The sequence below is a fragment of the Capra hircus genome, chromosome 19 (assembly GCF_001704415.2).
Source record: "Capra hircus breed San Clemente chromosome 19, ASM170441v1, whole genome shotgun sequence".
Classification (NCBI taxonomy): domain Eukaryota; kingdom Metazoa; phylum Chordata; class Mammalia; order Artiodactyla; family Bovidae; genus Capra; species Capra hircus.
The window spans coordinates 20233860-20255116 of record NC_030826.1 but is presented as its reverse complement, the minus strand read 5'-3'; the positions used below and the strand labels follow the sequence as shown (position 1 = coordinate 20255116).

The following is a 21257-nucleotide window of genomic DNA, read 5'->3' as shown; positions in this document are numbered from 1 at the left end:
GCCCCTAGAGGCCATCAGGGGAAGGTAATGGAGCGGAGAAGAGAGAGAGAGCCCCAAGCTGAGAGCGATGGTGGAGCTGGCGGTTCTGCCGGTGGAGGTGGGGGCGGGGCGAGGGCGGGGCAGGGTTGAGAACGGGGCGGGGGAATGGGCGGGGCATGGGCGGGGCGAGGGCAGGGCAGGGCAGGGCGGGGCAGAGGCCAGGGAAATACCTTGCTCCAAGCCAAGGTAAGTTATTTCCCAAGAGCATATGGAGAACGTGGAATGGTTGGTCCCTTTCAGGGACAAGTGTGAGGAGAGCCAACCTGTCGGGGAAAGTAGAAAACTGAGAATCTGGGTTTCTTGTGAATGTGTTCGTTGAAGAAGTGATATGCAAATGAGATCAAGCTACCCACGAATCTCTCAGCAGCTCAGACAGTTCCGCCGGCAGCCGCTTGGGGATGGCTGCCCAGGGTCCCGTACTTCTGCGCACTGGTGTTCAGCCTCCCCTGTGTTCAGCCTCCCCTCACGTCCTTGATGAAGTCTGCTGGGCTAATGTTCCCTGACAGAGGCAGATGAGCCCGTCGGGGGAGTGACAGCGCTGGGAAGCAATGGTGACGGCTGGTGTGGGGCGGGAAGGGCGGCGGGGTTGCTGGCTGAAACTGGGGTCTGGCTCCTGTGGAGTCAGTCAAGAGAGGGCAAGGATTGAGAGAGAAGAGTTGGATTGATGGCTTGCTCTGTGTGCCTCAGATACCCTTTGGTCCAACCTCCTGGCCTGATGCTCAGAGTTTAGAGGGACTCCGAGTCTCCAGAAGCTGTGCTGGCCTGGAGGAAAAGCCAGAGCTCTTGGACACCCCAGTGCATCTCTAACTGCCAGCTATGGTTCCCCCCAAGTGGTCCCTGTGACTCTGCCTGAAGAATAGGACTATGGAGAACACAGCTCTTACCTGTCGTTTAGGGCCCCACAAACATAGTCTCCTTTAAAGCTGGTCATGCCACTGAGGTGTCATGGTGGCCCCCATCCTGCTGAGTGCCTGACTCTGTGGTTCTCACCTTGCTGTATGTTAGAAACGCTCACGGAACTGTTTTTGTTTTGTATACAAACAGTGAAAAACATAGTATAATGAGCTTTATCTATCAAACGGCTTCAACAGTTTTCAACAAGGAATGAATCTTGCTTCATCTAAACCCTTGGATTATTTTAAAGCACACCCCAGATATATCATATGTTTCCCTAGTGGCTCAGATGGTAAAGAATCTGCTTGCAATGCAGGAGTCTCGGGTTCAGTCCCTGGGTTGGGAAGATCCCCTGGAGAAGGGAATGGCTACCCACTCCAGTATTCTTGCCTGGAGAATTCCATGGACAGAGGAACCTAGAGGGCTACAGGCCATGAGATAGAAAAGAATCAGACATTACTGAACGACTAACACTTTCACTTTTCAGATATATCACTTTGTGACTGAGCACACATACACACACACACACATACACCTATGGAAGATATTTGTTTAGTGTCTCTCCCTTAGAGAAAAAGAAAATGACTCCTTAAAATGTAACCACAATACTCTTATCACACCATTAAAAAGTTATCAGTAATTCCTTAGTACCAAATATCCAAGCAATGTTTACATTTTCCTGATTGTACATATTACTAATTATATTAGTTTTATATATTATTTATATGTATAATTAATTTATATATAATTATATGTGTATATATACAAAGTTGTTGCTCAGTCACTCAGTTGTGTCTATCTGCGACCACATGAACTGCAGCACACCAGCCTTCCCTGTCTTTCGCTATCTCCCAGAGTTTGCTCAAACTCATGTCCATTGAGTCAGTGATGCCATCCAACCATCTCCTCCTCTGTCACCCTCTTCTCCTGCCCTCAGTCTTTCCCATCACTAGGGTCTTTTCCAATGAGTCAGTTCTAAGCATCAGGTGGTGAAATTATTGAAGTTTCAGCTTCAGCATCAGTCCTTCCGATGAATATTCAGGGTTGATTTCCTTTAGGATTGACTGGTTTGATCTCCTTGCTGTCCAAGGGACTCTCAAGAGTCTTCTCCAGCACCGCAGTTCAAAAGCATCAATTCTTCAGCACTCAGCCTTCTTTATGGTCCAAATCTCACATTCATATGTGACTACTGGAAAAATCAGGATTCAAACAACACTGAGGAGCTTTTTAAGAACTACTCCTGTGCCCAGGGCCTTCTCTCTTGGGGATTCTGATTTAATTGGCCTTGGGTGGGGCCCAAACATCATATTTTTTAAAGCTCTCTTGATGGTTTTAATGTGCAGCCAGGGTTGAGAAATGCTTTACCTTCCCCCCTATCAGTTTCCTGCCAATTCCTTCTCATCCAGGCTGTTAAATACTTCTCCCACCTCCAGCCAATAGACCAGAGCAGTTGGCATTCACATGTCTAACCTGGAGGTGTGTATTTTCCAGGCTCCTCTTTCCAGGTGGGCTCCAACTCTCAATGGACACGAGAATTCCTTTTCTCTACTGATTCACGTACCATGTAGACCTGTTCCTACCACTTTCTCTCCTAATATGCCTGGTGTCTGTTCTTGCCTTGCAAGCATAGCAGATTTTTTGTGTGTGTGAAAATAGCAAAATCCCTGCCTCAGGAAAAAGTGAGAACTTCCCTAGGGGCAGTTCTCATTTGACTGCTTAAGTGGCTCTGTGCTGCATTGGAGCTGAGAGAGAAGCCTGCTGGGGGCTTGGCAGCAGATGTAAGGGAAACTGGGGACTGAGTGGGACTTGAACCCAGCACTTTTGGGGGAGTCTAAGAAACCTTTCTCTCCTGAAGATGTTGGCCCCAGGAGCATTTTAAAGAATTATGCCCACATCGATATTCATAGTCTTCCTGCCTCTGCTCACCCACCCTGCCCCTCCACTTTGCTCCGCCTTTCAGATTTCTTCCTCCCTCCTGTGTCCCCCTGCTCCATGCCTCACTGACTGTTGGTGAAACAAACCTAGTCTAGAATAATGAGCAATCAACTACCCTGATGCTTGGGGCAGGCTGGGCAGGGGCAGGGGGGAAGGGGTAGGGAGCTGAATCATTTATAAAGCCTAATAAAGATGCAGATGAACACGCTGACTTGGAGCCCCAGAGCTGGGCTTATTCATTATTCAAAGTTATGTAAATGCCACTGGGTCCTGCATGTTAGAATCCTGCCCCTTGTCCCCGCTGCTTCTTCCTGCCTGACAGATCCAGCCTGCCTTCTGCCTCCCCTCTCCCCTCAGGAGCTTACATTCATTTGCCCTGCCCAGAATCTCATTTCAGACTCTACCTGCTTTCTAGCCACAAGTCTTCCTGAGGCTTGTTGGGAGGTCCTGGCCTTCAAGCAAGATTGTGTATGTGCTCAGTCACTCAGTCGTGTCTGACTCTTTGGGACTCCATGGATGATAGCCTGTCAGGCGTCTCTGTCCATGGAATTTTCCAGGCAAGAATACTGGAGTGCGTTGCCATTTCCTGCTCCAGGGGATCTTCCCAACCCAGGGATCGAACCCATGCCTCCTAAGTCTCCTGCATTGGCAGATGAGTTCTTCACCACTGAGCCCCCTGGGAAGTCCATCAGGTGAGACTATACAGGCCCAAATAGATGGACTTCTTATTTCTAAAGATTTCCAAGGAAAGAAAACCCTAACAGTGCTTATATACATGTTTTAATATCTCACAAATCTGTTTACTTAGTGATTGGGTGGATTTCCTGAGGTCTAACCTAAATCCCTCTTGCTGCAAGCAAGAGGAAGCCCATCATTGAAATAGAATATCCAATAACCAAATTCTCTTTACTCACTCTTTTAGAAAAAAAGAAATTATTTAACTGTGCCGGGTCTTAATTGGTACCCGTGGGATCTTCAATCTTTGTTGTGATATGCAAACTCTTAGTTTCGGCATGTTGGATCTAGTTCTCTGACCAGGGATTGAACCTGGGCCCCCTGCATTGTGAGAACAGAGTCTTAACCACTGGACCACCAGGGAAGTCTTTTAATCACTCTTTTGAGAAGTAAAATGCAAGCGTCAAGTCACTCCAGCCTACTGTCCCTGTATTAGCTCACCCTTGTTGCCTCCTCTTATCTTTCTATTTTTGTTTGTTGTCTAGTTGAGGCGCCCTGCACAGGGTGCTACTGGTGGTAGGGTGATGCTGCAGTTTGTATTGCAGTGGCTTCTTTTGTGTGAGTTCTCAGTATTTGATACTCCCTAGGGTTAGTCCTCTGGTAGTCTAGGGTCTTGGAGTCAGTGCTCCCACTCCAAAGGCTCAGGGCTCGATCTCGAGTTCTGCATGGTTCTGTATGTTCTTTTTCGCTCTTCAGGCACTCCTGTCTGCTCTCCGCTGGTGTTCTGCGTGCACTTCTTTGTCTGAAGGTGTATTCCTGATGTATCCGTGGAGAGAGAGGCACTCCATGTCCACCTACTCCCCCGCCATCTTGTTCTCCTGCTTACCTTTCTAAGCAGGTGAACCTCAGTCCGAATTAGAATCACACTCCTTAAGACCTTTAACCTGTCGTGGTTTAAAACCCAACCAAACTCCAATTAGGTTCTCACTTGTATCAACTACACCACATACCTTCTCTTTTCCGCATTGGCACTATTAATTTGTACCGCACAGTTAGTTGCCTAGGTCTTAGGACTCAAATTACTTTCCCCTGACTCCCCTCTGTACCAGTCTTTCCCTTTTCCCCCATCACCTCCTCATTTTTCAGATGGTGAGGCTGAGAGATGAAGAATTGGGTCAGAGTCGCAATGGCATCGATTGCCTGTGCTTTCCCTTCTTTTCTGGACTGCCTCTCCTCCCTCCCCACCCCCAATCTATTTTTAGCCTGCCTCTGTTTGCCTTAGTCTGGTTGGCAACCATGCCGGCCTCTTTCTCTTTGCTGCCCTTATCTCTCCCCTGCAGCTCATGTGGACCCCAGTTGCCCTTCCAGAGGTCTCTTCCTGCCTGCCCAATTTATTTTGATTTTCTCCCATCTTGAAGATAGGCAGGGTTTCTGCTGGAAAGTGGATGCCTGGCCACGCTCAAGCAGAAGGGAGGCAGGGAGATAATGCTGGCAGGTCTGCTTGGCAAATCCTTCAGTGTTACTAAAACCCTCAAGTTGGCCCTCCGAGCCCATCTACGAGGGCTAGTCCTCTACTCCATAGCCATAGACTCTCCTCCCCTCCATGGCCCCAGCCCACGCCCCATGAGAGATACTCAGTTCCTCCCACTTGGGCTGTGTGCACATCCCTGCAGGTCCTCGCCTGCCTCCCTGGCCTGCGTGTTGCCAGCCTCCTCTTATCCAATTCCTGCTTCTCTCCACTCTGCCCTGACCTCACCCCTCCCACACACACCCGCGCGCCCCGGCCCCCGCCCCCGCCTGCACTCTGTTTCTAGGACACCCTGGCTCATTTGTAAAGGGCCTTCGCCAGCTCATGCAGGGCTTGTCAGCGTCCCCCACTTGTCCTTTCTCAGCCTCCTCTAGACACTGGTCCCCTCCTTTCGCTGTCACCAGCAAGCTGAATAAGACTAGATATTTTGGAAGGGGAGCTGCAGCAGCTGGCTGGGGGAGGAGGGTGGCCCTGAGAGAAGCAGAGGCAGAGGGAGTGGAGGGCAGCCATGGAACAAGGAGAGAGAGAGCCCCAGCATCCTTTCTCCCCAACTTTGCTGGCTGAGGAGCTGGCAGGATCTTACCCTGATCCCTGTCTGTACCTCATCTCTCTCTTAGTAATAACACAATACCTTGCTTTACAATTCACCATGTGCTCTTACAGACATCCTGGTATCTGCCGGATGCATTCCCCTCTCCTCCAAGTCTGCAATGAGTCTCACCCTGACCACCATCCAAAAGGGCAAGCCTTCCCCCAGCATTCTCTATCTTCCCCACTCTGCTCTGCTTTTCCCCCAACACATTTGTCACCATCTAATGTACAATACAATCTATTCATATGTATTATTTACATAGGCTTCCCAGGAGGCTCAGTGGTAAAAGAATCCACCTGCCAATGCTGGAGATGTAAGAGACGTGGGTTCGATCCGTGGGTGGGGAAGATCCCCTGGAGAAGGAAATGGCAACCCACTCCCATATCCTTGCCTAGAACATTCAATGGACAGAAGGGCCTGGAGGGCTACAGTCCATGGAGTCACAAACTGTTGCACATGACTGAATGTGAGCACAAGCACGAAAGCATTAGCTACATGTCTTCTCCTCACTGGGCTATAAACACCACAAGAGTAGAGATTGCCATCGATTGTTTTATTCATAGGTACATCCACCATGCCTAGCATAGTGCCTGGCACAGAACAGAAGCCACAAATATTTGTGTGTGGAATGAATGACCTTATTTGATCCTCACACACTCCTTTAGAGTTGGTCAGTATTATTATCCCCTTTTTAAACATTTTTATTTATTACCTTATTTTTGGCTGTGCTGGGTCTTCGTTGCTGTGTGAATGAAGTTGTGGTGAGTGGGGGCTACTCTGTTGCGGTGCATGGAGTTCTCATGGCAGCGGTTTCTCTTGTTGCAGAGCACATGTTCTTGGCGCACAGGCTTCAATAGTTGCAGCACGTGGGTTCTAGAGCATGGGCTTGGTAGCTGTGGCACACGGGCTTAGTTGCCTCCATGGCATGTGGAATCTTCCTGGACCAGGGATCAAACCCTTGTCCCTTGCATTGGCAGGTAGATTCTTATCCACAGGACCATCAGGGAAGGGCCCCACGTTTTAAAATTGTGGTAAAATATACATAACATACAATATACTATCTTAACCATTTTTTTGAAGTATTTATTTGGCTGCATCAGGTCTTAGCTGAGGCATGCAGATCTTTTAGTTGCCACAGGCAAACTCTTAGTTGCAGCAAGCAGTGTCTATTTCCCTGACCAAGGATCGAACCCAGGCCTCCTGCACTGGCAAGCTTGGAGTCTTAGCCACTGGGCTGCTAGGGAAGTCCCCCATCTTAACCATGCGAAGTGTACAGTTGAGTGGCATTTAAATACATTCACAGTCTTATACAAACATCACCATCATCCATCTCCAGAACTTTTTCATCTTCCCAAACTGAAGCTCTGTGCCCGTTAAACAATAATTCCTTATTCCTCTCTCCAGACCCTGGCAACCACCATTCCCCCTTCTGTTTCTGTTAATTTAACTACTCTAAGTAGCTCAGAAGTTTCCCAAGAGGTACTAGTGGTAAAGAACCCACCTGCCAAAGCAGGAGACACGAGAGACTCGGGTTTGATCTCTGGATTAAGAAGATCCCCTAAAGGAGGGCATGGCAACCCACCCCAGTATTCTTGCATGGACATCCCATGGACAGTGGAGCCTGGTGGGCTACAGTCCATAGGGTCACAGAGTCAGACATGACTGAAGTGACTAAGCGCGCGCGCGCACGCACACACACGTAGCTCGTACAAGTGGAATCATACACTATTTGTCCTTTTATGTCTGGACGATTTTATTCAGCATTATGTCTTCAAGGTTGATCCATGAGATGTAACATCATTCCCATTTTACAGATATGATTATCCTCCCCCCACCCTTTTAGAGGCTGTGGTTCAGGAAACCAAGTGAGAGCACCCAAAAAGCAGAGTTGGAGACGTGTTCCATTCCAACTGGCTAGCTTTTATAATTCCCAGGAGAAATCAGCATTAATCCATGTGCCTAGGCCCATACGGCAATTGAAGAGTAATTTCCTCTGTGTTGTTTTTCCTTTGAGAATATTTTTACTCTGATTCTCATTTCCCACTCCTCCCCCCTCAGGGATTCCTCTGAACATTTCCACCCCACCCAGTCCCAGTCTTGTTTTGTTTTGTTTTGTTTTTTCTCCCCAGAGCACGTTAACTCCTATTCTTTTGGGCCCTAGGGGCCCCTGTCTGGAGATCCTCCTGCTTTGGTTTCATCAGAATGCGCTCAGCCTTCCTTGAGTCTCTGTTTACACCTTTCACCCCTCCACCCACCCTGGGGCAGTTATGAGCCTGTTTCCTTCCAAAGCAATTAGTGCAAGGAGGCCAGCCGACTCGGTGTTAATGCTGTTTCATTAAGTGGGAGCAATCCTAATGATAATAAAATGGCACATTTAACATTCAAACATTGAACAGGGTTTCTGAGCGAGTGTGTCTCTCTCTTCCTTTCTGGTAGAACAGCTCCATCTTCATAAAGACCTGACAATACACCTTAATGAGAGACTGGGGAGTTGAGCGTCTTTATGAGAGGATGAGAACCAGACAAAGAATCTAGAGAAAGAGGGTGTGGTGCTTTGAGGGAATAAAGACCCTAAGGAGTCCTGGGGTAATGGATTCTGTGGTGCTAATTCAGACAATTAAATTCTGTAAGAAATAAGGTCACATGGAAAATAAAGCCCGCCACAGGCTTTCATGCAAGGCAGTCATTTACTTATCTGTTTGTTCAACACATTTTTTTTTTCAACAAACATTTACTGTGTACCCACAACGAGCCACATTTTGTGGGGGTTCGTGATAGAGGATGGCTCTAGTTTTATGAAAAGGAGCTCCAAGGGCATGAATGGACCATCTTGTTTACCCTCCCCTAGGCAACTTTCGTCAGATCTATCCGAAATTCAACAAATGCGCCGGTGAAGAGAATTTTAACAGTTGCTTTGGTCTCCTGAGCCAGTCCTTATGCCCCTTCCTTACTGAGACATCCACCTCCAAGTCCTTGGCACTTTGTGATTATAGAATATCTGATTGAACTGAAGCAAAAAAGTGGTGTGTGACTGGGGAGCTGGCCAGAGAAAGAAGGTACGTTCAATCAGCTGGTGTTTATGGGGGACTGAAGAGAGGCAGGAGAAAAGGATAGCCTCCCACAGCCTCTTTCTTCCTCTTAGATGACTTTCCCAGCTTTATTTCCAACTCCTGGGCACAGAAGGGAAGCTGCTGGCGAGGGGTCAAAGGTGGGCTTTGCCCAGGCTAGGAAAGCGGCTGATCCGAAAAGGTGTCAAGTCATAGGATGGCGTTAATTTCATGCTTAATTCATACAAGATCTTCCCCACAACAGGGGACAACTTGAACCCATGCCCTAGGGAAAGGAGAACAGGTGGTCAGGCATCCTCATAGACAAGAGCTGGGCTCCCTGGAAGTCCCCTACACAGTCCCCAGACAGGGCTAACATTCCCACTGGTTGCACCCCAAAGGCAGACGGTGCCTCCCACCATGAGCACCCCTTATTCTCTGACAGTCCCGTTCAGCCCCCTTATACACTCACAATCTGGACTTTGGCCCTTCTCTTATCAGCTTAAAGCATGAAAAACACTATTCTGCCTTGCACTGAGGTCAGCTTTAAGGCACCCCATCTTCCCTCGCTCAGGCTCACCAGAGAATCCAGCACCAATGACAATGTTGTCGTACTTTGGGTGTCTATCAAGAACGAAGTGCCCATCGGGGGTGTTCTAGAAAGAAACAATCACACCTGTGTCCTTTGAGGATAGAAGGAGGAAGAAGAGCTGCAGGCTCAGAAGGGAGGAGACTCGGCTGGGTTTCTTTCCAGAAAGAATGGGAACAGGACACAGGCGTGCTTTCTGCATGCCAGCGCCCTGGGGTACGCAGGTCTTTCTCATTTGTCCATCTGTCTCTTCTCATACAGAGCTATGAACACAGTAGGCGCTCAGTTAATGTGTGTGAACTAACTTCAGCCAAGATGCCTCCGGCCCTGGTGACATCTGTCTCTTCTCTTTGTCCCCAAGGCCTGCTCAACTAGAACATCTTGCCAAAAACTCTTTTAGAGTTCTTCTGGGAAACATAGTGAAGGACTGCCAGACATAAGCCTAGTTTCCTAATGAAAAGGAATATGAATAACCTCTAATGGGCCCTCTCGGGTGGAGGCGAGCCGACCCTCAGAAATGAGCTCATTTGTTTCAAGTCACATGCTATGTCAGAGGTCAGGCCGAGTCTGGCCCAAGCCGCGCAAGGCCGGTCTGCCCCATTGCCCTGCTCCCAGGGCCGTGGGAGGGCCCGGCCCGGCTGCCCCCACACTTACCGTGTACATGCAGTGCTCCATCACAGCAGGCTCAGGCTGCAGGTCAGGTAAGTGATCTCTGACAAAACCGCTCAGGATGTGGACATCTTGGATGTCTGAGAAAGCTGCCGGGCAGTCCCGCTCCTCGGGATCTGCATTGTTGCCGTGGTGATAGCAGACCTGGCTCCCAATCAGAACAGTTTGAGCTGGAAGGGCCGGCTTCCTGCACACCACCCCCAGCCCGGCAGGAGATGGTGGGGGGCAGGTTGCACACAGGAGGCACCGCAGCCATCACCCCAGCCTTCCCCAGTCCTGTCAGATGCTTTTTGTTGCCACACAAGGTTGCCTAGCCGTCCGTTCCCCCGCTAACCCTCTGTTTACAAAGGAAGGGCTCCCTTTGCTGGGCCCCAGGACAGCTGGGAGTCTCGTGCGGCACATACTGAATAGTGAAGTTGGTTCCTGCTGCTGCTCGCTGGCGTCTGAGGGAGCTCATTGAGAGGGAAGTTAGGGTAGCCGCCCCAAATCTGCATGGGACCCTGTTAGCCTTCTCTGGACCTCTCCCCTCACCTTCATCAGCCCTGGGTACTCTCTGGAGGGCAGCCCGTAGATGTGGTGAGGAGCCAGGCTTAAGCCCAGGCCCATGAAGCATGGAAAGGCCTGGGACACACTGTAGCTTCCAGCAACCTTCTCTTGCCAGTAACACACGTTGATCCGCAGGGTCTTGGAGCAGGAAGAGAAAGTGGGAAATGAAAAGGAGAACATTCTGGGGTCCTCCAGATGCCCTGCTCAACTCACCCATCTTTGTTTCACTCAGTTCTCGTGTCATTTACATGTGATATTGTGTTGTGTGTGTGTGTGCTAAGTTATTTCAGTCATGTCCGACTCTTTACGACCCCATGGACCATAGCCCCCCAGGATTCTCTGTGCATGGGATTCTCCAGGCAAGAATACTGGAGTGGGTTGCCATTTCCTTTGCTAGGGAATCTTCCCGACCCAGGGATTGAACCCGCATCTCCTGAGTCTCTGGCATTGGTAGGCTTATTCTTTACCACTGTGCCACCTGGGAAGTCTCAAGGCCTCTATATGTATCATTTAATTTAATTCTCCAACAGCCCTAGTCCCCATTTTACAGGCTATAAAATTGAGGTTCAGTGAGGTGAATGAACTTGCCCAAAGTCATCCACTAACACGTGGCAGGTGGAAGATTCAAGCTCAAGTCCCTCTAGGTCCAACTTTTCTTAAACACGACCTCCCAAGCTTCTAGTTCCCCCTACCTGGAGAGGTAGCTCAGCTCCCAAGGGACGGAGGAGCCGGTTGGTCCAAGGACCTGCCGTGATGATCAAGCTCTTGGCTTGGTAGCTCCTGGAGGTAGTTTTCACCGTAACTGGTAGCCCTGGTTTTATCTCCACTACCTTCTCTCCATCATGCACTATGCCACCTAGCTTTCGAATTGCATCCTGAAAGGGCAGGAACAGGGAAGGAAGAATCATTTTTATATGTGGTTCACCCTGGTGGACAAAGAATCCTTCACTAAGGGCAGAAAAGAGCGGGCAGGCTCTAGACCTCCTCACCCATATTGTCCAGGCCTAATAGGATATCTAAAATCGCCCTGCCCCCACAGTCAAGACTAGAACCCGCAGGGCCAATGCGCTCCTCTGGCCAGGGGTCAGGGGATGGCTGACGGGGACCCAGGATGCCCAGAGCAGGAGCTGTGTGGCCCCTAATGATCCACCATGTCACCTGGAGGGCTCTGAGTGCCTTGTCGGCATAGAGAACTCCTCCGGACACCTCCAAGAGCCCCACTTCTCCCCTGGCCAACCGAATATTGGGGAAACGTTGCTTCAGTTCCTCAGATGAAAGACACTGGTGCTCCACTCCCTGCCTCGACAAAGTAGCCTGGATTGTCTTTAATTCTGGATTCTCCTTCATTCCCAGCAGCAGTAGTCCAGTCTGCCTGTTAAAAAGAAAAAAAGACCCCTACGTGAGAGTTTGCATCTGGGCCCTTCCTTTTCTGTCATTCTTCAGCAAGGGTCCGGGGCCAGGCATCAGGGAAGTCCTGGCCTCACATTCAGAAAACAGGCAGAGACATCTCTGTTCTGTTGTGAGAGTCCCAGTATTGCGCTGGTATCCAGCCCATCCCTCAGTCTGATCTTGGCTGTCACTATTGGTTTGCTTGTCCCTCCATCTTCCCTCCTCAGGATCCACCCTGCCCTTGAGGACAGAGATCCTAAGTCCTCTTTTATCGCCACACCTATAAAGTGGTAAAGGTTGAATGAATCTGGTAAGATTTCTTCCCCTCCCTCCAGTTCCCTGACCCTACTCACTGTTTTGATCTCTGTTCTTCAGAGATCAAGGGGACAACAGAGGATGAGATGGTTGGATGGCATCACTGACTCAATGGACTTGAGTTTGAGCAAGCTCTGGGAGATGGTGAAGGACAGGGAAGCCTGGTGTGCTGCAGTCCATGGGGTCTCAAACAGTTGGACACAACTGAGCGACTGAACAACAACTTTATTTCTTTTCCCTTTCCCAACCCCTTGCTGTTTCTTTTCGCGGTCCCTTTTCCGTGGCGTATCATGTTTTATCCCATCCTGTGTGTCTATCTCTTGGTTCCTCCTCAGGCTGCTTGTTTTGTGGAAAGGATCCTAAGTTGGGAGATCTGGCTCTAGGTCCAGCCCTGGCATCCTCTCTGTATCCTTGCTCTGATTGCTCGCTGAGCCAACCCCCAGATTCCTCTTCTGTAATGCATGACTGTTGGACTATTAGAGATTTCACATCAGAGAGGGTGTAGAAATGGCCTGGATCTGTTTTGTTTTTGTTTTTTTGCTTGTCACAATACCTGGGGGTTGCCATTCACATTTGGTGGGCAGGGGCCAGGGATATTAAACCTGGAATGTTCAGGAAAATCCCACCCAAATGCCAATAGTGCCCTCATGCAGAAACCCCAGTAGATAGCCTCTTAGGGCTCCAGGAATTAATTCAGTGATTCGGTGATTGTGTTTCTCCCTGTACATCCCTGTATGCTTCTTACTCTGAGTGAAAGCCGTTTCTGTTTAGTGCTTTCCACCTCTCTGTCACCAGAGATCAGAGCTGCCTTTTTGTGGAAACTGATAAAAACAATAGAAGGGTCACTTTGGCCCTTGGGACCACTCCTGTAGTCCCTCTTGGTTCCAGCAGCCACAGTGACAAGCATCAGCCTGACACATCCCCCAGGTACTGTATATAAAGCTCGTAATAGCCTATAATGGAGTCTCATGGATATTACATGCTTCCAAATCCCACATTATCTGGTTGGGGGGATTAAAGAGAAGATTGGGAGGGGGTAGGGACACAGCGGGCCCTGGGGCTGGTGTCAGTACACAGAGCCTCGCAGCATGCCCAATCCATTTGCCATGGCCCCCGCCTACTCAGCATCCACCACTGATGAGAAAGCGCTGAGCGCCTCTGCCTCTTCAAAGCTCGGCAGAGGGAAGATGCTGTAGAAATCCCCACCTGTCAGCAGACAGTCCTTTTCCTGTGGCCCCAGAAGGACTTCAGATTGGGTTTCAGGTAATGAAAACTCGCCTAGTAAACTCCTCGATCAACAGGAAAAGGAAGTCACCCAAGCATATGTTCTTGAGCCCTTTGTACCCCATGAAGCTGTGGCTGGCTACAATTCTGCTTAAGTCCTGGCTTCATTCTCACCTGAGCAGTCATAATATCAGATCCCTGACCCGGAAATTCCCAAGCAGCATATTTTAACCTCTGCCTGCAACGTACCAGCCTTGGTCTCTTGTATATTCTGAGATTTACTTTCCCTTCATTTTACCCTCTTTTTCTTCTTCCCTTCTTGCCTTTCTTTCTTCTTTCCTTCCTTCCTTCCTTGAAATAAGAACTCCTCTTACAGGAATGTACTGCATGGAGGAAATGAACTCATGCCAAGGCAACGGGCAAATCTGTCAAATTATGAAATGCTGAGTGATGTTCTAATTCCCAAGCCGTCCTGTGGTGGCTGAAGCGGGAGCACCCCATCCCTAGGAGTAATCAGCGAGCTGATTCTGCCGGTGAATGTAATTGTGCCGATTGTAATCATTTTGCTCCAGCTCTCTGCCCCTGTGGCATTTATTTCTTAGCCCAGATATTGATCTAACAGTGGGAAATTTTCCGTCTGAATTTGCGGTGCCGGACCCTCCCCTAGTCCGAAGATGCGTTTGGGAAATTCTCATTTTCTGTGGATCACAGCTGAGCTATTTGGCCCGAGGGAAACTATGCACTGCTGGAGAAATGCTTTGGATTGGAGAGAGATTTTTTGACCATTATGAGCAAATCGGAAATAAATGTAAAACACTGCCTGGAAATGCGAAGGCCTGTCATTATGGGAGATAGGTGAGAGTCTCCTGTGGGAAATGTTTAGAGAATTGGAAATCAGTCAATCAAAACCGGGATTGGAGAACGGGCTTTTTCTCCCCCAGTATGAAGATAGATGACTTCCACGGGCAGATTGAAAATCATTTAAGTGCTTATTTTCTTAATGGCTTTTCCTAGATCCCAATAAACAGTCTGCTCATTCTGCATCAATTTCTCACCCCCATGCTCTGGGCCTCCCTTTCCTCTTTTTCTGCTCAGATCCCAGCTACCAAGTTTTGGGAGGAAGAGGGTGAGAAGGAACAAAGATCTCACAGGCCAAAAAAAAAAGAAAGAAAGACCAGGAAATGAGTAGTCAGGGAGTAGTCAGGGCTGGTCTAGAAAGACGGCACCTTGAAGTGAGGCTGGGTGCCAGGGAACCCTGAAAACAGTTCACCTCCGAAGTCGCAGGACACCATCAACTGAGTGCCGAGAATTTGGTGCTAAACTGTGCCTTCCTCCCAACCCTAGCTGGATCCAGTGCTAGGAAGAGATTCCTCCCAGCAGCCTGTTGACTTCTGTGTGTGTATGTGTGTGTGAGTGTGTGAGTTGCTCAGTCATGTCCAACTCTTTGCGACTCCATGGACTGTGACCTGCCAGGATCTGCCCATGGAATTCTCCAGGCAAGAATACTGGAGTGGGTAGTCTTTCCTTTCTCCAGGGGATCTTCCTGACCCAGGGATCAAACCTGGGTCTCCCGCATTGCAGGCAGATTCTTTACTGCATGAGCCACCAGTGAAGCCCTTGACTTCTCTGTGGCCCTATTAAAGCCTTAGAAGTGATGGACGGAATTGGTGATGAGGGATTTTTACCAGTTACTACAATAGGACAGGAGGCAGGATGGAGCTGGGAGGAATTGGGAGGGGCAGACAGCTCTCCGTGCATCTGCCATCTCCCATTCCAAGCTCCAGCTTCCCCCTTCTGGGTGAAAAGTACCAGCAAGCCAGCTCTGAGAGTCACCTTTGGGAAGGAACTCCAATAGGACTTGGTAATGGCTGCTGTCTTTGTTGGTTTTCGAGGAGCTCCTGGTGTTTCATCTTCAGCTCAGTGGGCCGAGGTGGAATTGGTTAACAAAGACTGCTCCAGGGAGGGGATGCGGCTGACAAGCCAGACACTTTGCAGACACGGGAAGCAGCAGCTGCGGAGGGGGCCACCAGGTTCTGCCAGCAGCTGTACTGCCTACGGCTGTGATCTTGTCTGATATTGTCAGCTAAGCAGGGGCAGCCCGGGTCAGGAGCTAGATAGTAGGACTCAAAGGGAGAAGGAGGGGGCAGGAAAGAGATGGGCCACAGAGCTGGGATTTGCTCTGGGTATCATCATCCTGGCTGTACACATCACAAAAGACTCAGACCTTGTGATCTGACATGTGTCATTGTCTGTTCCCGGAGTATATGCAAATATCCGGAGCCCACCCATATTCAGTATGCCACTGTCACTGGAAGTGGCAGAACAGAATGAAAAGAATTGGACAACCACCTTAGCTATCAACTCCTGAAGGCTTTTTTTTTTTCAATCATCATCAAATATCATTAAGTAAATATGTTTGTATCTATCAGTTCAATTATGATATTGTGCTAGTTCTTCCAGAAGAACTTAAGAGAATAAAAACCACACAGCTGATGAATCATTTAGAAAATCAGAACAAAAGATCAAGGAATTGGAATGGGAAGTATCTGTTCCGTGGCTCCGAGTAAAAGAACTAAATAAACTAGCCTGCCTGGGTAAATTAGGTTGGCCGTAAGGAAGAAACTGTTAATAATAACAACACAACACAATAATAAAACCTAGCACTATAAAGAACTTTAAAGATTTTTCAAAGAACATTCACTTCACTCCTCATTTTCTGTAAGTGGGGCTTTGAGGCATAGGAAGAGTCTTTTTGCAGGGAAAGCAGGTAGATAGTCTTTTAAGAGGGGCGAGAGTATGTCCTGGCTTCCCTGGTGGCTCAGAGGTTAAAGCATCTACCTGCAATGTGGGAGACCTGGGTTTGATCCCTGTGTGGGGAAGATCCCCTGGAGAAGGAAATGGCAACCTACTCCAATACTCTTTGCCTGGGAAATCCCATGGACAGAGAAGCCTGATGGGCTACAGTCCATGGGGTCACAAAGAGTCAGACACGACTGAGGAACTGAGCACATGCGCACACACAGAGCAACCTTTTGACCTGGGATAATTTAGGCATGAACTTGTATGGAGACAAGAGATGGACAAGGTAAGTAGTCTGTGGTATTTCCTAAATCAATCAATCAGTCAATTCAGTTGCTCAGTCATGTCTGACTCTTTGTGACCCTATGGACTGCAGTACAACAGGCTTCCTTTCAACTCCCTGAGCTTCCTCAAACTCTTATCCTTTGAGTTGGTGATGCCATCCAACCATCTCATCCTCTGTCATCCCCTAAATCAGGAGCCAGCAAGATATGACCCAGGGGCTGTATCAGGTCTGCCACCTGTTTATGCCTGTCCCACAGCCAAGATGGTTTTCAAGTTTTTAAATGGTTGACGAAAAGCAAAAGAATATTTCATGAGCTGAAAATTATGTGAAGTTTCCGTGTCCGTAAAGTTTTATTGGAACCCAGCCATGGTCATTTGTTTTCGTATTATGGTGGCTCAGATGGTAGAGAATCAGCCTGACGTGCAGGAGACCCGGGTTCAATCCCGGATCAGGAAGATCCCCTGGAGAAGGGAATGGCAACCCACTCCGGTATTCTTGCCTGGAGAATTCCATGGACAGAGGAGCCTGGCAGACTATGTGGGGTCACAAAGAGTCGGACAGCTCTTAGCGACTTTCACTTTCACTTTATTCGTGGCTGCTTTCACAATGGCAGAGTTGAGTAACTGGCAGAACTGAATTGCTGCAACAGAGACCATATGGCCTGCAATGCCTGCAAACTTACTATATGGCCATTCACAGAAAATTTGCCAAACTCTGCTCTAGACTAAAAGTTGAGTAATTCTGTGAATTGCACTACTGGTTAAGATCTTGACTGGTCAGTAGCAACCCTCTCATAAGTTTGTAGGGAGAATTAAATGAGTTAACATGGATCAGGTACTTTTAGAACAGCCTTAGTTTCCTTTTTGTTTTTTTCTGGCTGAACAGCATACAAGATCTTCCCTGACGAGGGATCAAACCTGTGTCCCCTGCATTGGGAGCGCACAGAGTCTTAGCCATTGGACCCCCAGCTTCTTATCATAAGCACTAAAACATGCAGTGATGATGATGATGGTGATTTGTCAGGTAGCATTCTAAACCCTTTACATACTTATCCTCACAACAGACCTAGGAAATAGATATTATTACCCCTATTTTGCAGATGAGAAAATTGAGTCTCGCAGAGGTTAGATAGCTTGCTCCAAACCACACAGCTAAATATGTCAGAGTGAACTGATATCTAGAGCCAGGCCTGCCTTATTCCAAAGCCCTTCCAAATTCCTGCCTTCCTGCAAAAGAGGGTTGTGAGATCATGAGTCTCCTATCCAACGGTCCCTTTCCCTCTCTCCAGCAGCCCTTCCCCTCAATGTCCATGCTTCCTGCATCCCATCTGCCTCCTCCTGCATTTCTTCCCCCCTTACTCGATGGAGATAGGACGCAGCTGACCCAGAATAACTGGAAGGAACTGCCATGTTTGTATTCAAAGGTGCTAGGCATAGTGCCAAGTATTTCATAAGAGTCTCGTTTAATTCTCACAAAGCCCTAGAAGAGAAAATGAGGTGCAGAGAGGTACAGAAACTTTTCCAAGGTCACACAGCTGGTAAGAGGCAGAGCAAAAAGTCAAATGCAAGCCTGTCTGACTCCAGAGTTGTCTCCTCTCTGAAAGATTCCACTTTCCAAACATCTCTCAGTTGCCTCCTTGTCTTCTGGGATGAAGTGTGCCCTCCAAGGCCTCGGCAGATCTTTCAGCACAAGATACTCAGCAATATTCACAGATGGCTGATGGAGAGGGGGGTCCCTTTGCCAGGCCACCCCTCAGCAAGACATGCTCCTTTATTTGGGTGCTGGGTGCATTAGCTGCCTCTGGAATCAATCTGTAATTAGCTGCCCTAGCTGTATTTGCATAATGGATTTCACTTTGTTCTTAAGTTAATGGTGTTTTTGCAACAGAACAGTAACCTCTTGGTTCCTGGCCATTAAAATAACTGCCACCCTGTAGGGTAGAGCAGTGGTTCTGTAGGAAGTTCAGTTAAGAGCCATAGAGAAGGTGGGAGGATGATATGGCGGGTGGTAAAACTTCTCTTTGCCTCCTGGGTTGTCTGCCTTCTTCCTCATGAGTATTTAAAAGGTCATGGTTGGGGGACGGATCTTAAGGGTCAGAAAAGACATGGGAGCATCAGGCTCCCATGGAAATAGCTGCAGGCTCCCTCCGTGGCAAGCAGTGTAGCCTGAGGAGCATCGCCATTTTTTCCCATGGGAGGAAGTATGCAGAGAAAAATGAAATGGATTTATATGGGTTGTTCTAAGGGTGAGGACCCAGCATGAGAAGTTGTGATACTAGTAGGAATATAAAGAATCAAGCAGAGGGACTTCCCTGGTGGTCCAACGGTTGAGAATCCACCTTGTAGTCCCGGAGACACGAGTTCGATCCCTGGTTGAGGAACTAAGATCCCACATGCCAGGGAGCAACTAAATCCATGCACCAAAACTACTGAGCCTGCGTGCCTCAACTAGAGAGTCCACGTGCTGCAACGAGCAATGCAAGATCCCGTATGATGCAACTAAGACCCAACACAGCCTAATAAATTATTATTTTTTTAATTAAAAATAATCAAGCAGAGTTCTTCTCCTCTATTTCAATCCCTGCCCTGATAGAGCTTCTGTCAGCTTCACGGAAATGTAGATACACACTCTAGCTCTGGGCACCTGCCGAGTGTCTTTCCAGCAGCTTTCCCCAAACAACCTCTGCAAGCCTTGGGCACATGGTCTGAACCCAGCCCTGGAACTCAGAGCCTGGCCGGAGCCAGCTGGACCCGTGGCGTGGTGACAGCAAGCAGAATGCTTCCATGGATCCAACACCTCCGAGACCCTGTGTGTCCCTTGTTGCACATCAAGTGTTCCTGGCACCACCCCCTCTTATGGTAAAAGCACCCCCAGGTGCCAAGCCCCAGGATTCAAGGAATTCTCTCCCACCAACCCAACCTGTATAATTGGGTTCCCGCCTCATGCTCCAGCTGGGCCCACATGGAGTAGCACTCAGCCATCATCTGGGTGTAGAAATCTTCTGGGTACGCCCTTCGGATGATCCGGCTCTGCCCATGGGAGCTTCCTCGGGAGTGCGGGAGAAAGAACTGGAGATGGAGAACAAGAGACAGCTGCAGCTGACACCCCTCCCCTTTAGGAGCCGGCTAATCATGCGCTGTCAATGAGGAGTGCTTATCCTTCAAATATTTCTCCCTTTGTGGCCAAGCACTGACTTGGCTTCAGAAGAGAAGTTCTTCAGCAGCTCTAACTCACGCCTTCTTTTTGCTAACATCATTCGCATCCCAAAGTCCCTCTGTGAGTTAGTCTTCAGTCATCCTGTTATAACCTCCATTTAGACTCTTGGAGAAGCAGAATTAGAAAGATGGTTCGAGATCTTTCTAGTCTAGGTTCCTCATTTTATGGACAAGGAAACTGATGCTGACTCTTTCTCTGTAGTTCAGATTGCTCAGGACAAGTGATCTATCTTGGGATTTAACAAGAGACAGAGTGTTTCCTTCGAGGTTGGACCAGGAATCCCTCAGGCTTTGAGAAAACTGATCGAGAAATGAAGGTTTCCAACCAATCCAGCTCATTACCAAGAAGAGTAAACCAAAAACATCCTGGATAGATGCAGGTAGAACGGGAGGGTAGAAACCTTGGGAAGGTGGGCTGGGTGGATCTGCCCTGGGAAGGACCCTGTGGATATACAGGGCCTACCTACATGGGCAGTGGCCAGTAGACTGAACTTCATGGGGTCACTTTTCTATAAGGAAAAAAAAAAACAAACCTAAGCCTCATTTCCTGTGTATCAAACAAGGAGACTGCTATTATCCAGAGGTGACAGAAGAAAACAGGAGCCACTGCTTGGTTGCAGGGTAAGGGGCCAGAAATATGCCAGGACAAACCCTACCTCCTAGGCGGACTAATCAGCCTTTGCCTCCAGGCAGAATTACCTCTGCTTAAGGTTACCCAAAGCAGAACTGATTACTTTTCTGGGTCAGAGCAGCCATTTTGGCACAGAGGATCCTGGGTGGGTAGAAGGTAGAGAATGGGGCCTGGGACACTTGCTGGTCAAGGACAGGATCTGGGAGGCAGCAAAAGGAAGAAATGTGCCTAGAAACCCAAAGCAGGTCTTAGGGAGGGTGGAACTGTCTTTGCATTGTCATGAAACACACCAGACAGCTAAGCTTCACACTGCACAGAATTTGTGATGACCAGGCCCTTTGATTTGTGATGATCAGGTCCTCCACCCCACCGCCTGCTGGCTCCAGAAAAGCCTCTGGGGGTTGGGGGGCGGGGAGGAGAAAGGGACTGTCCCTGAGGTCAGGAGTGCAGAGGGGACACGGTACCTGCTCCAGCAGAAGGATTTTCTTGCTGTGTTTGGCCAGGTGGTATGCCGTGAAGCAGCCCTGGATGCCTGCCCCGATCACAATGGCGTCATAGAGCTCCCTCTCAGCAGCCATCCTGCCCGCTCAATTAGCCCTACAGCCTCAGAGACCACAGAGACCTCAGCGATCAGAGAGGGCCGGTGGAGGCAGGCTCCAGCCCCAAGGAGGAGGAGTAAAGCAAAGTACAACCTGGTCAGCATTCCCACAGTCCCCTGGGCCCTGGCCTTCGCCCCGCTCCTCCCAACCCCCAAAGCCTGGCACCGTGCTCAGCCCCCGCCTCCCCTCCAAAGCAGAGCTGGGGAGTCTGATTTGTGAGGTTTAGCCTGGCTCAGCTGCCAGCCTCACCCCTTGCATCCCTCTAGCTTTCTATTCTTGGCTCAA

At 49.0% G+C, this 21257-nt stretch overlaps 1 protein-coding gene and 1 non-coding gene across 3 annotated transcripts; both read right to left on the bottom strand.

The window, feature by feature from the left end:
* TRNAV-CAC lies at window positions 3895-3967 on the bottom strand. Its single transcript has one exon. It is a non-coding gene; the product is annotated as a tRNA-Val (tRNA).
* PIPOX (pipecolic acid and sarcosine oxidase) lies at window positions 7385-21052 on the bottom strand. Of its 2 annotated transcripts, none has more exons than XM_013971877.2 (8): window positions 20838-21052; window positions 19447-19595; window positions 11673-11886; window positions 11207-11389; window positions 10500-10652; window positions 9954-10112; window positions 9291-9562; window positions 7385-8996 (listed from the first exon to the last, which is right to left on the bottom strand). In XM_013971877.2, exons 1-7 carry the CDS (start codon window positions 20949-20951, stop codon window positions 9338-9340), a joined length of 1197 nt encoding a protein of 398 aa, XP_013827331.2. In that variant the 5' UTR covers window positions 20952-21052; the 3' UTR covers window positions 7385-8996; window positions 9291-9337. The 2 variants fall into 2 exon arrangements, with proteins under 2 accessions (XP_013827331.2, XP_005693333.2); XM_005693276.3 differs by having other exon boundaries at window positions 9291-9366; window positions 20838-21051.

Bases quoted from the DNA above. Each gene is read 5' to 3' on its own strand.
- PIPOX (XM_013971877.2), bottom strand. From the start codon at position 20,951: ATGGCTGCTGAGAGGGAGCTCTATGACGCCATTGTGATCGGGGCAGGC. The intron at 19,596-20,837 runs GTACCGTGTCCC...CTCCATCTCCAG, and splicing joins AAATCCTTCTGCTGGAGCAG to TTCTTTCTCCCGCACTCCCG. The intron at 10,113-10,499 runs GTGAGGGGAGAG...ATTGGGAGCCAG, and splicing joins AGTACCCAGGGCTGATGAAG to GTCTGCTATCACCACGGCAA.